Source organism: Haliaeetus albicilla, chromosome Z (assembly GCF_947461875.1).
Source record: "Haliaeetus albicilla chromosome Z, bHalAlb1.1, whole genome shotgun sequence".
NCBI classification, from domain to species: Eukaryota; Metazoa; Chordata; class Aves; order Accipitriformes; family Accipitridae; genus Haliaeetus; species Haliaeetus albicilla.
Window position 1 is genome coordinate 39,527,281 of NC_091516.1, and position 14,591 is coordinate 39,541,871.

A 14,591-nucleotide genomic window follows, 5' to 3' on the forward strand; every position below is an offset into this window, starting at 1 on the left:
ACGGCAGCGCAACTTCTCCATGCTCCCCGGGGACCCTCGCCCTCCTTTCACACACCCCAGGGCCCCTCGCCCTCCTCTCACACACCACTCTGTGACCCTTCTGCAGCCAAGCTGGCCACACAAGGTGAGGGGAGGGACAGAGGGTGGCTGCTGGGTTTGGCACCAAGACCTGCTGCCGGGGCCCAAAGGAAGACCCAGGTCCCCACGGCACAAAAGGCCAAAGCTCAGCTGGAGTTGAAATTGGCCAGTGTTGTGTCAGACAACAAGAAAAGGCTTTTAAAGTATGTTAATAGCAAAAGGAGGAAAACATTGGGTGGTACTTGATGAACTGGATCTATTTTATTCTATTCTGGTTTTTTTACTACCCATTGATTGCAGAGAGGAGCAGACAATTTATCTCTTAACAGTGTTGTGCTACATTTTAAATACAGTATTTATCAAATGTCTAAATAAAAGAAACCATGCAATTTATGGAAAGCATATTGTGATATATACCAGATACAAAAATGTGAAGATATGCATCAAGTCAAAATACCAGGGCAATAAAAAAAGAAATCCGGACGAGAACCTAATTGAAGGCCATTGGGAACAGCAATCCATCACAACATGAGTTCTTTTTAGTCCAAAATTGTGGAAGCATCTCGACCCTTTATTTAAGAGATATTCAAAAGAAGATAGGAAGTCTTGTTCACCATAGCAGGATGCCTATGCAGCAAATTTAACCATTAAGTCATAGCTGCCTTTGATATTTAAAGTCATCCTATGTGCCAGAATGAAAAACAGGGTGAATTGGTCTACTTTCAGGTCTCAGAACATGTTTTTAAATAGCAAACTTTACAGCAATCCATCTTATTCCTAAGCACAGCAGTAGTGATGCGTGTTCTAAGGTAATGATTCTTTCTGCATCTGTAATATTTTTCTTCTCAAATCTCTATGAACAGTAATGAAGATTCATCACATAACTAATGTATTAAAACCAAAGGTAATTTTGTGCTGAACTATCCACAATGGTGTAGCAGAAACCTGCCAAAACAAAACCGGTCAATTAAAAAGTACTCTAAGTATTAAATTCTCTTTGCAGAAGTTTGTAGTATAAGGAAGCCTGGGGTTTTTTTTTTTACATATTTATCCCAGGTTATAAACAACCTGATTTAAGGGTGAAACGAGCGCACCTGAGATGCACCTAAACACAAACCAAATAAATACAAGTGACAAAATAAGACTGAAAGCTCTTGGAAAATATTTTTCTCTTGCAAACAGCACACAATCAGATGAATGACTTTCTGAACAGTTACCTCGGCAGGGCCAGTTAGTGGTTTGGCTAATAATTGCACTGAGTTAGACAACATGACAATCACATTGAAATCAGGAAAGAAACATGGCCAGAGCACTACTTCAGTAGCAATTCTCTTTGAACAAACTGACCAGTTGGGGAACTGTGTGCCTCTCTCCTCTAGGTTCTTTTGGAAATCCTAGACACAGATCCCAAAGTACACTAAACTCATTTTTGGAGTGAGAGGGATAAAACTAATCTGGGACCTGGGATGTCAAGAACATGCTTATCTTTTTACTTACCTCTGCTTTTCAACCCCCATCTGCTGAAATTGCCCTCTCCCTAAATGTTTTCCTTCCGCCCCTTCTTGGAAATTAAAAGCCAGGTGGTAGCCAGTTCAGTGATTCCCTCATGTGAGGCTTGAAAGGTGTAGTGTATACCAATGCCAAACGCTGAAGTCTGATACTGGGTTTATCTGATTTTGACACAAATATGAGCAGACAGTGTCAGCTGCCAGTGTTACATCTCTGTTCAAAAGAAGGAATTAAGATAGTGGTTAAAAATGAGTCACTAGTGTCCAGAGCTGGCTAATCTTCATGTTAGTTTATTCTGCTAGTTAATTACATATATCAGCACGGTGAGACTGCTCTCCTGGAGAGCCTTCCTGCTACGTGCTGTTGTACTTCTCAAAGCACAGATGATGAGGGGAAGCTGACTTGAGTCTATACCCCAGTTCTCAGCCTAGGAACAACTACAAAAGCACAACAAAAATCCTGATGGAAATGCAGCAACTAAAACAACATGAGCCTACAGCTTTCGTTCCTCAGCAGTGAACACTTGCTATTTTTTATTTAAAACACTTTTCTGGAGAAAAGGAAACGAACACACCTGACAACTAAAACACTGCGCAGTAGTCAAACAGAGCATCATGAGCAAAGAAGGGCACACTACATCTTTCTTTATGCAGGGGCCTTCTCTCATGGCCAAGTATATGTCACAGTGGAAGGTTCAAAAAGGTCGCAGTTTCAGACAAGAATGTGGCAACTCATTTCATCAGGAAAAGAGTTCTCCCTGGGATGCTCAGCTTGATAACTTCTTTAAATTAATCTCTTTCTTGCTTTTATTGAATCCCATTGTGTTAATTTGAGCCTGTTTCCAATTTAATTTGGATTTATTCATATACTCTGAAATATTCTTGTTTGGTCCTGGCTTCATATCACCCACTAATTTGCCTAGCATACATACCATGTAATGCTTCAAGCTGTTGAGTATCATGTTTAGAATGAATGTCTGTATTCTCCCACTCTTTTCCCCAATGTTACACTCAGTCCTGACTATACTCGCTGCCTGCATTAAATCTTAAAAGGTAAACATTTAAAAAGCAACATAAAACACCTTTAATAAAAAAAAAATATTTTATCTACATTGCTGCCTCTGGAGTCACAGGAAAGTGGAAAGCCTCACTAAAACTGAAATTCTCACTGTCAAAACGACAGTCTGGGTCTTTCTTTTATTACAGTAATGTTATTGCAATTTCAAAGGAAAGAAATTAAATTAAAGCCCACTTACTCCATTTGAAGCCAATAGAAGCAGCATGAGCAAAAGAACTGCAGGACTGGCCCTTTGCTTATTGGAAGTTTTTGCCTTTCTGGCTATGCTGCCTACTACTTCTCAGTGTATTTTTATCCACACTTTCTCTTACGATCCCTGTGTGCTTTCATTATTGTGACCCTTTGTGCTTTCATGATACACTCGGATAGTGTGTGTGTGGGGGGGTTCCATTATGTCTAGAGGTATTTCTTTGCCAGCCTGAGTGGGCAGCCAAAATCCAGGTCCTGCACATCCGTCCGGGACGGAGATGACGAGGCAGCTGGCTGCTTTTCGACCCACAGCGGAGGGCACGCAGTAAGAGACGCAGGGGAGCTCAGTGCGGCACAGGGTTGAGGCTGCAAGCCAGAAACGTTCCCCAGCAGGGGAAAAAAAAAAGAAAAAAAAAAAAGGGGGGGAGGGGGGGGGGGGGGGGGGGAGGGCTGGGTGTGCCCAGCTCTGGCTGAGCTCCCAGCTCCTGGAAAGCCAGGCAGCGCCGGCTGCCGCGGCCCCTCCGGCCCGGGGAGGCCTTCCGCAAGCACCGGGGCAAGCGCCTCCCGCCTGCCGAGAGTTGCCTCTTGCAGAAAGGAGGCACGTCTGGAGGGGCAGGGGCTTCGGGGGCAGCTGGGAGCCCTCGAGAAGGGGCTGCGGGCGCCCGCGGGCCTTCGCCGCAGGTCCCGGGGGGAAGCCCCGGGCGGAGGGAGAGGGGGCGGGGGCGGGGGGCGCCGGAGGGCGCCGTCTCCCGCCGGGCCGGGCCGGGCCGGGCCCGGCCCGCCGAGGCCGCGCGTCCTTCCCGGGCCGAGCCTCGCCCGCCGCGCCGTTCGCCGGGAGCCCGCGCCGCGTCCCCGGAGGGCAGCCGCGGCGAGGTGGGTGTCCGCAGCCGCAGCCCTTGCCGCAAGCCTAGGCCGGCGCGCGGGGCCCCGTCAGCGCCCCCGGCCCGCCCGGCTTAACGCCGGCTGGTGCCGAGCGCCGGGCCGGGCCGGGCCGGGGCCGGGGCCGGGGCCGGGCCTGGGCCGCGGCCGCAGGGGCCTCCCCGGCGCCGGGGGTGCGAGCGCGGCGGGCGCGGGCCTGGGCCTTGCGGCGGGCCGGGGACGCGGTCCCCCGCCGGCAGCGGGGCTGAGGAGGCCGCCCTGGAGGTCGGAGGCCGCCCTGGAGGTCGGAGGCCGGGCGGAGCGAGGCAGGGTGGCGGGCGCCGGGGTGAGCGGGGCGAGCGGGCTGAGCCCCGGAGAGCCGGCACCGGCGGGTCTCCGTCGCTCTCGTGGTTTTTAATGGGCTTTGACTCGGTCTGTCTGTAGAGGGCATTACTGGTTCGGAACGGAGCATCGAAAGAAGTCGGGGTGTCTCGTTACGGGAGACAACGGGAAGACCCCTGCGTACACCCTCCGCCCGATGTGGCTCGCCCCCTGCCCTTGGCGGGGGGGCATCTTTTGGCTGGAAAGTTTTCAAATTGAGATGTGTAAACAGGCTTTTAAACTCCACTGTAGTTTTCCTTTATGGTAATGGTCCGTTGTACATGCCAGTTCTAAGTTTAGTCCTCAGAAATGGTCTCGTGGCCATAACAGCAACCTGTTGTACGTTTTTTAGACTGTTTGAAATTTGGAGTACAGGCCTCGGAGCAGAGTCTAGAATGCATTCTTCCGGAGGGATCACTAAGAAAAATTTGTTGCACATTATACTTTTAATCTTTGCTGGGATGGGATGCAAGGGCCTTGTGGCATTTACACCAGATTACTGTAGTTCGGAAGAGAAAATGTGTATAAATATGCAATGATTGATATATAACATCACCTCACAGAAGCAAGTGGTATTACTGATGACATTTCTGAGTTTTCAGTTGATGTAGAAACCTGCTTCTTCCCTAAAGACTTTTAGAGTCACATGCGTTTGCAAAAAGAAGTTCAAGATTTTCATATATTTTGCATTCCTCCTCCTAAAGGCTGGAGGGGTTAAAAGCCTTGTGGGGATCTTGGCAACTACAGGATTTGGTGTCCCTGCTCACGCATGCTCCTTTCTCTCTTGCTGTGGCACCGTATTTTCTTGTTCAGCATCTCCCTGGTATGAAATCAAACTGACAACAGCAGACTGCTGGAAGTTTGCTTCCCTTGATGACCGTAGCTGGTTTTGAATGAGGAACGACAGAAGGCGGCTGTTTTAAACCACCACTGACCTGAGCCATCAGCAGGTATTCTTAGATTTGCATCTGCTTGCTTGCCCCATTCTCTTTCAGTCGATATTCCTTTGTCACACTAGACTGAGGAGTAAACGGAGGGCGAGGGCAGGAGTCAGTGTAATAGGCAGTTACAAAGTTTCTTTAGGACAAATAGCTAGAAAATGTCTAGGACGGTTTCAATGTAACAGTTTCCATGTTACTGTTACCTTGCAGAAAGAGGTGTGATTTGCCTAGGCAATCCCCATCTTCTGTCAAACCCAGGTTAGGGTTCCAGAATTAAATACCACATGAATGTAAAGTGTATAAAAATAAATGCTTGCAAGTTCATAATAATTTCATCCTCATATATATGTATACAAAACCATGGAAAACAGAACATGATCCTGTCCAAATATGTTGATAACTATGCCTATAAAATATTCAGAACCACAGAGCAAGAGTATATTGGTGACTTGAAGCTGACATTATTTAAGAGTATATAGCATCATTAAAAGGTACATAGTTGGAGGAAGAACTCAGCCATGCTTGTCTTTCCTTGATTGATGTTAAGATAAGGTTTATACAGATAATTATCTCATCTAAATAATGGCTGGTTTTAGTGTCACACTTTATTTTTCCAGCAGATGAAGATTTATTAGGTGATTGAAATTCTATTAACAGGAAATGAATCCAATTTGGCTTTGCAAAATGCAGCATAGGCCAAGTCCAGACTTAGAAGCATCATTTGTTAAATCATTCTGTAGCATTGTAGTATAGGGGAGGGTAAGTTCTGAAATTTGAAAGTATCCTGCTCTACATTTACATACTAACTTTGTTCCTCAAACAAATCTTTATAATTACTTGGGGGTAGGCTAAAGAGAGCTCCAGAATAATCATGCTGAAAGATTTTTTTTGTGTGCTTTTATTGTTTTAGCTTCTTTATAACAAAAGACAGATACGATACAGATTGTGAGCTGGACATGAACGCCATGGGGCTTCTGTGTGACACTTTCCTTTGTTTTTGTCAGTGATGAAACAGGCATGGAAGTGACCTCTGAGGTTGGAGCTCTGCATTCCTGAAATGTTGCTCAGCTTAGTGCAGGCCAGTGTTGGGAATCCACTCGTTCACACAATGGTAGCATGCATGCACTAAACACCCGTGTGGCTCTGGGACGCTGTTCAGACAAATTGAGCTGCTGAAGTAGATTTGCCTGATGAGTGATTGGATATTCGCTTTCATCAGCTCCTGATCAATAAGAACTATACTTAACCCTTTGCAATATTAGAACCTTTCAGTGTTTGTGCAAAACCACTGCTATTTGGTTTTATCCATGACCCTTTTACGTAATCCAATAAAATAAGATTAGTAAATTCTACTGATTTAAAAGAAAATTTCTATGGGGGCAGAGCCTTAGTTGCAGTCCTGTGAAGCTGAAGTTGCACCATGTTTTTGTTCAGGTTAAATGCAGCAGGTCTGACTGCTCTCCTTCTTAGTGATGCTGTCTGGCAACTGTGGGATTCAGAAGCATAGGGAAGTCAAGCTCTATCGTCTGTACTGTGGGAACATGATGCCATCTGACAGTATCTCACCCTCCGTCAAGGCTAGATGTCTCAGACTGCTTTTTGCTGATGGAAGAGCAGAGCATGACTGGGGTCTGGATGGAGACTAGCATCATTTTATAAATCAGGATTAGTCCTTTGAGTCTTTTTGTAACTGGTGTTACAGTTTGGCCTTACTACCATTCTGCATAGGTAAATAAATTGACAGCCAGGACTCTGTTTTCCTTAGGTTATTTATAAAAACATTCAGCCAGTCTTATGCTAACTCTGGAAACAGCAGACTCTTGCTTCAGCAGGTCAATGCAAGTTTGCTCCTGAATTCCAAAGAGAGTGTTTCTTATAATTATTTAAAATTGGTAAGGAATTAAGACAGCGTGCTAACTTATTTCTTTTTGTGACATCTTGAAGCTCAGGTACTGATATTGTCTTATTCATTCCCCTTCAGCTGATGTTTTGGTAGGAGTTGTCCACTGGACTCAAATTTACCAGAGGGTGGAGGGCTCAAAAAAGGTGGTATAAAGGACTGAACCCGAGGCATTTTGTACACATATGTGTATATATGGGGATTAAGATACATGGAAGTCTAGGCTTCATTCATTCTGCTGTTCACAGAACAATTTGGGGGCATTTTCCTTGTTTTGAACGCACAAAATCTGGCTTGCTAGGCCGGCAACAAAAGCATTCATTTAAAAACTTGCCAGAATGCAAACCATTTATATTGGCATTTTTATCTTGCATGTGAGCAGGCTCGCATACTGCAACTTTTAATGCCAAAACCACATCCATTCTGGGCACTCATTTACTGTGGACATAAAGATTTCTAAGTATGACTGAAGCTATTTACTATCATCCAGATCTGCATTTTTCCAAAAGGTTCCAAGCCTCTTTTTTGTATTTATCATGTAAAATCCCAGATAATTAAATTTCCACCTGGCTAAGTAAAACAAATGCAGTAGCTGCCAAAGACTATGACCAATGGCAGTGTGTGCTGTGCCAGTCACCTGCAAATTTGCAGGGACAGCAAGCATACCACTCTGCCCCTGCAGCTGACTCTTACTGGTATCAAGCCTGACACATACAGATGAAGAACCCTTTCTGTCCCAAAATAAATAGTAAACCCAAAGCCCATTTGTTGCAGAATACTCTATTTTAGACAGCTTTATTTTTATGTGGTCAAAGAAAAAAATCTGATTCTTTCCTAGCATCTGAAATTTGATAATTCAGGCTATAATTTTCAAAGTGTAATACCTTTTCCTTGTATTTGCTCTGTTGAAACTTCTGGAAACATGCTGAGTTACCCTTACCAAAGTCCTCTGGAAAAAAGGTGTCTTTGACAGTACAGTAAGGCTGGTGGAGCAGTATCATGTCACCCATTTGATTTTTCTTGTGGTTGTTGCTTAGAAACATAGCAGTTAAGTAGCCTTAAGTTTAGAGTCCACTGCAATGTTTTGCTCTTCCTTAGAGGTTATGCTGGCTAAACTGTCTCTCTTAAAACAAAACTATGTAATATTAGTACTGAGAGATTCAGTGAATGCACTAGGCTCTTTTTTACTGAACATCCTAAAACATGCTTATCAGTTGCAATGTAGTCCTGCTACACTTTAGGTGTTTAAACTTGTGCCATTACATTGTGTATTTGTAGTTAGCTGTAGTTAGTAGAACTACGGGTAAGTTGTGCCTGAACAGAAACTGAACAGAAGCAGTTAGGCTTTATGTAAAAGGGACTTGTTTTTCCCAGTGTAAATTCCAAGTGTCATGTCTGCCAATAGTCTCTGTGCAGACTCCCTTTTGCTTCTGTTTTTTTTGCCTTTCAGACCTAAAATGCCTTGTAAAGGTCACATTAAGACACAAGTTTGGAGGAAGCACAGTTGTTATTAGTGTTATTATGAATAGGTGGCTTCAAGAATCCAATACGGCACCCCTCAACAACACTAAATTTACTTAAACTTTCCCAAAGAATTCACAAACCCATCAACATCTTTCATAAATTAATTTGCTGTTGCAGGAAGGACTCAGGGCAGTGTGCATGCTTTTAATATTACCAAGTTAAATCATCTTGGCTGCAGCTTTCTATTCACTGCAGAAAGCATTATATTGATATTCTGATTAGGTACAGATTAATTTTTTGATGGAATAATTTTAAGTAAGTAGAATATGTCAAGCACGGCAGCAAGATTACTGAGGTTCAAAGCACAGCACTTTGCATTTCGTTAATTTCACATAATTCTTACTGGCATCTATGCAGTTGAAACAGCATAATGCATTTATGTCAGCATTTGTGTTAGGGAATTTAAAAGAGGCATTTCAGCAAGAAAACATAGGGTGTTTTTTTTTAAATGGAACTACACTTTTTGAGCTACGCAATGTTTCTGGCCTGCTGCATAGTAAACCATTTTTCTGATTAATGTGTTGAAACTGTGAACATAAAAATCCTGGGAAAATTGTTTGATCGTGTGTATTTTAGAGCTGCAATTGAAGTATCACATTTATCTTAACATGAAATTTCATAAGCTATAACTTGCCACAAAACAATTAAACACTTTATTTTTGCCTTAACAGGATGATGGTGCTTTGTTTTCTGAGCAGAACACTGCAACTAGCCAGACATTCATCCAGTCCACTGGGGAGACAACTCTGTTCAGCCAGTGCAAATAAGCCAGTGTTAACTTTATTCACCAAGGTAAAAGTTGTTTACAGAATAAAGCTAGGCAAGACTGTGTGTTTATCAGCTTTGATATACATGAATCCCAGATGAAATATCTTGGCCATGCTTTTTGTCCCCTTCAAATTTGTGTACTGTTGGGCATTCTACTTTGAGAGTGTTTTTTACACCAGGTTTTAGAGCGTGGTCCTACTCTCATTGTAGCAAGCAAGTAGTTACAACCAACAAACGAAGATTTCAAGATAGTTGTGTCTCAGTGACACTATGGTCCATTTACTAGCTGAAAATTGTTCTCTAACTGCCAGTGTTTCATCCCGGAAATGGATAATAAAGATGAGGTGTTACATATAATCTGCCCAGGACAAGCATTAACAGCCAAAGTAGGCTCTTCAAAACACTTGAGTTTTATTTCAGCACTACCTGTGAGACTGAAAATACATGCAACTAGTGTTGGTAGCACATGAGGAAAAAGTAGATTGTGCTTTCCCCTCTTTTTGCTTTATTGGCTGTGTAATGCTAACAGGAATAAAATGCAGGGAAAGGTTTGTCTGTGGCATGAAGAGATAGGATTCTTAAGCATATTTAGAGAACAGATGTGATAAGCAGGAATGGTCATTTGTGAACTGTCACCTTCCATGAATCATTGTCAAGAGCCTATGTTATCTGCTGAGGTCTGTACTTTTAGATAGGATGGCACGTGGTGGGCTACACTGCATTTATATAGCTGATGTAGCCTTCAAGAGGAGAATAACTAGAAATGCAAAGCACTGAGAATGTTGACATCAGTATTGCTATATTTTTTGGAGACTGATGCAATTAAAATAACTTCCGCCTGCACAATGTTTGTTCATTCCATCCCTAGCCATAAAGGAGTGTTTAAACTGTGTAGCATACAAATAGGTTAAAAAAATAAAAGGTCACAATCTGTTTATTAATCAGAGCAATGCATGCTATAAGAAGAACTATACTTTAATATTACAGCTCTCTCTCCCCTTGCTTGATTCAGCATCAACTCATTCATAATCCAAATGTGATAAGGGAGGGAATAATGAGCTTACTTTGGGGTTAATAATTGGAACAAAGCTCTTTGTATGATTTTTGTATCTTAAAATTTCTAACTAGTAAGACACTGTATGAAATCAAATTTCCTAATAGCAGAGTTCAAGTAGTTCTGTAAAGTGGCCTCTTGTTGAATGTGTTTTTAACTTAAAATGTTTTTCATGTCTCTGGCAATTGCAAAGCAAAATGCAGACTACTTTAAAAGAGATCAAATCTGCACTCTTAGTGTATGCTAATTAACTCCTTTTCCCCTCCTTCCTATTTTTAAGAATAAGGAGAAAAGAGGAGAAGAAGGCAGGAGGGAGCTTTGACTTCTGCAGCCAATTCAGACTGATAGAAGCTAGCACTGCCAAATGGTTTTCCCCTCACAGGCTCCTTTTATGACAACACAAGCATTTGTATGCCATGGTTTAAACCCAGCCAGCAACTAAGCACCAAGCAGCCACTCACTCACTCCTCCCCGCCCCCCCCCCCCCCGGTGGGATGGGGAGGAGAGTCAAAACCAAGTAAAACTCGTGGGTTGAGATATGAACAGTTTAATAACTGAAACAAAATAAAAAATATAATAATAATTGCAAAGAAAAGGAAGATAACAAAAGCAAGTGAAATATAATCCAAGAAAGACAAGTGATGCACAATACAATTATTTGCCACCTGCTGACTGATACCCAGCCAGGAGCAGTGATCCACCCCTCCCAGCCAGCTCCCCCCAGTTTATATACTGGACATGATGTTGCATGGTATGGAATGTTCCTTTGGCCAGTTTGGGTCATCTGTCCTGGCTGTGTCCCCTCCCAACATCTTGTGCCCCTCCAGCCTTCTTCCTGGCTGGGCATGAGAAGCTGAAAAATCCTTGATTTAGTATGTAAACCACTTGACAACAACTGAAAGCATCAGTGTTACAAAATTATTCTCGTACTAAACCTAAACCACAACATTACACCAGCTACTAGGAGGGAAATTATCCCAGCCAAAACCAGGACATTGTGCAACAGCTGCTTCAGATTAAACCCCCCCTTTTTTTTTGCAAGATTACTATTAACTCAGATCAATTCTCCTGTCTAGCTCTACTGTGCAACTGTTTGAGTGCTTATGCCAGCACAAAAGAAACAGTGGCAGGAAGACGGGTCTGCTTCCTTCAGCATCAGTGCCAGCTTAAAATGACCACAAAACTTCAGTCTAAGTATGCAGTATAAATGACAATTATCTGTAGAAATAAAACTCTCCCTTCCACCATGTGTATTTTCTAACAGATATAGCTATCAACGCAGCATATGTCACTTTGGAAAGGGATTTTTACTGTCTCAGCAGTAGGAGTCCCTTTTGCCACGGTAATATACATCTGAAAGAGAAGGTTGTCCGAGACAGCTTTATCCAGGCAGACCTATTACAAATTAATATAAAGCAAGTGATGGCAGAGACCTACTGTTGCACTGTTCTACTGAAAAATATGTAGTAATATAAATTGACCATTTAAACAGATTTCACTGTCAGTTGAAATAGTTCACTATCTGATTTTAAACCTGTTCCGATCTTATTAGTACTGCGTAGTGCTTAAGCTTGCCATCAGAGCAGGCGTAAAAACATATTCTTTGCTAAGAGTCACCTTAGTTTGTCAAATGCTTTTATGTGACTGTTATGTTAGAAAGCTTTCCACAGGCCTAGTAGAGTATTTAATCCAAATTAATTCACACACAGGAAATAAGATGTAGCTGTTTCAGATTAACTCAAAATTTAAACAAGCCCTAGGAAGACTTTAAGTGGGAGGGAGAGAAGAAGGTCTTTTCTGGCTGTGAGAGGAATTTCATGGCAGAGGAACAGAGCCATCACCTTCACCACTGTATACTTTGCTATGTGAATTACAGGCCAAATTCTGCCATTGCAAATACTGAAGCAATGTGCCATCATGTGAGTCACTTCTTCAGGTACACACTGCTTTAATGATCATGATGCATGATCAGCAGAAGTCAGCTGTATAACTGTAGTTTGACCCCATCGCAGGTCAAAACACTGCAGCTGTTTGCCAGTTCTCCCTGCTGGAGGTTACTGTCCTCCCAGCTCTGCAGGTTGGAGGATCATGCTTAATTCCTTTCAAAGTCAGCCAGGTTATCTTAAGTCACCTTCTTTTGCTATTTGAACTGACTCAAGTGGCTCGATCTGAAACATTAGAAATTACTTATGTGACTTCCTCATTCCCCTTCTATCAAGGGAAATTCTTCTGTCAAGAGTGGAACCCACATTTGTTTTCAGCTGGTGATGGCAATGCTTTGAATATTCTTTCCTGCTGACCAAAAGAAGGGGTCTGTTTGTGACCTTCCAAACCATGCCCTTGAATCAGTCTTTACAAGTACCATTTTAAACTGTTAATTTGCACCATAAGAAAAATAATAGCAAATAAGAATTAATTAAATTCTGTGGCTGAATAGTTTATTTTCTTTTAATCCATGCTGCAGAAAAAGATTTAGAAAGCAGTAAGACAGGGTGGTACGGGGGAGGGAACCCACATTTACAGTAACGATCACTCCTGTTTATGTATGTTACTTTACAGTACAAATGATCTGTGTATTTTACTGTATGCTTTAAGTTGGTCTGAATATTTTCCTTTAGAAACCATGCCCTCTATGTGATGAAGCAAGAGAAGAGCTTGAGCCATATAAGAGAAGGGTAATGTATTGCAATACTGTATGCATTTTCTATATAGCAAGAAGAGTTAATCAGGATTCTTTCTTTGTAAATGAAATTGCTTGGATTTATTTGCATCCGTTATTCTTTCATGGGTGACTCTTCAAGACAATTTCAGCACTGATATCCATAAAACTCATTATCCAAAAGCATTTTGCAACAATGCTGCTCAAATACGTATTGGTAAAATAAACCAATATACACCTCGTCACAATAGTTTTTAAACTCACTGCTTTTGAAATACTATTGCCTTGTCTGATAGTGGAGTTTGCAACTTTTATAAAGCAGGTAGTGATATCGTTTGGGAAGGATGTTAGTAAGTGGGACTTCAAATATTTGAGCTATATGTCTTTGCAGTTTTTGCCATTCTTCAACCAGGTTTCGAACTCTTCCTTGAAGGAAGAAACCGTTAACAGAAGCATTAAGAGATCTTGCACTCCACTGCCTAACACACAGCTGTTATATTGCCAGCTGCATATTTGTTGTGGTTGGTGCTCACAGGAGAGTGGTTCTGCACAGAGTGTAAAGAATATAATTCTGGACTAGGGAGAGAGTCCTTTGTGGACACGCAGCCAAGGATTTGGGCTACATACATTTTGTACCCCACAAAATGGGCAATTGCCTACAATATGGAAGAATAAATCTAAAAGCACTAAGAAAACAGCCTCGCATTTCTGAAAAAAAGGTTGATCAAAAGACAAGTAGGCATTTTTTTCAGTGTCCAGCAGGTACTAACACATTTCTTTTCTGTCACAGTTTATTTTGCAGGAGGTGGATATTACCCTTCCAGATAATTCAGTGTGGTATGATAAATACAAATATGACATACCTGTTTTTCATTTAAATGGAAAGTTCCTAATGAAGCATCGAGTAGACATTCAAAAGTTTGAGGACCAACTTGTGAAGTTGGAGCTACAAAATGATGGGAACCAGTGAAAAAAATGCAGTTGCTCTGGTGTGGATCTGAAAGGAATGTGCAACATAAATTCTGTGAAAAAGCGGTATTCATTATCTGGCCTTATGTTTCTTAGAAAGTATGGTACCAGTGTCCTAAAAAACTTGAGTGACTTGTATTCTGTTTTGCATTAATCGTCTAGCCCAGCTGCACCAGTAGCAATGTTTTCTGTACCATTCCTTTGCTGCTGTCCTAGGCTGGCTTTTTATTGACAGAATAAATGATGCTCCATAACAGCAAATAAAATGAGATGTGTTTGTATTGGGTTTGTGTGGCAAGGTTTTATTGTGGGCGTGGATACAGAGGTGGCTTCTCTGAGAAGCTGCTAGAAGTTTCCCCTATGGCCAATAGTGCCAATGCCAGCTGGCTCCAAGACAGACCCACTGCTGGCCGAGGCCGAGTCCATCAGTGACAGTTATAGCACATCTGTGATAACATATTTAAGAAAGGGACCTCCCCCGCCCCCCCCGGCAATTATGGCCAGAGAGAGGAGTGAGAATATGTGAGAGAAACAGCCCTGCGGACACCAAGGTCAGTGAAGAAGGAGGGGGAGGAGATGCTCCAGGCGCCAGAACAGAGATTCCCCTGCAGCCCATGGGGAAGACCATGGTGAGGCAGGCTGTCCCTCTGCAGCCCCTGGAGGTCCACGGTGGAGCAGATATCC

The 14,591-nt window shown here is 42.6% G+C and overlaps 1 protein-coding gene across 7 annotated transcripts; it reads left to right on the forward strand.

The window, feature by feature from the left end:
• Positions 1–3,034: 3,034 nt before the first annotated feature.
• CZH5orf63 (chromosome Z C5orf63 homolog) lies at positions 3,035–14,176 on the forward strand. 7 transcript variants are annotated; one of them, XM_069777697.1, is made up of 5 exons: positions 3,160–3,178; positions 4,906–5,042; positions 9,129–9,249; positions 12,898–12,954; positions 13,729–14,176. In XM_069777697.1, the coding sequence occupies exons 3-5, from the start codon at positions 9,130–9,132 to the stop codon at positions 13,906–13,908; spliced, it is 357 nt and encodes a 118-aa protein (XP_069633798.1). In that variant the 5' UTR covers positions 3,160–3,178; positions 4,906–5,042; position 9,129; the 3' UTR covers positions 13,909–14,176. The 7 variants fall into 7 exon arrangements, with proteins under 7 accessions (XP_069633794.1, XP_069633798.1, XP_069633800.1 ...); XM_069777696.1 differs by lacking the exon at positions 3,160–3,178 and adding an exon at positions 3,516–3,534; XM_069777694.1 differs by lacking the exon at positions 3,160–3,178 and adding an exon at positions 3,605–3,726.
• Positions 14,177–14,591: the final 415 nt, after the last annotated feature.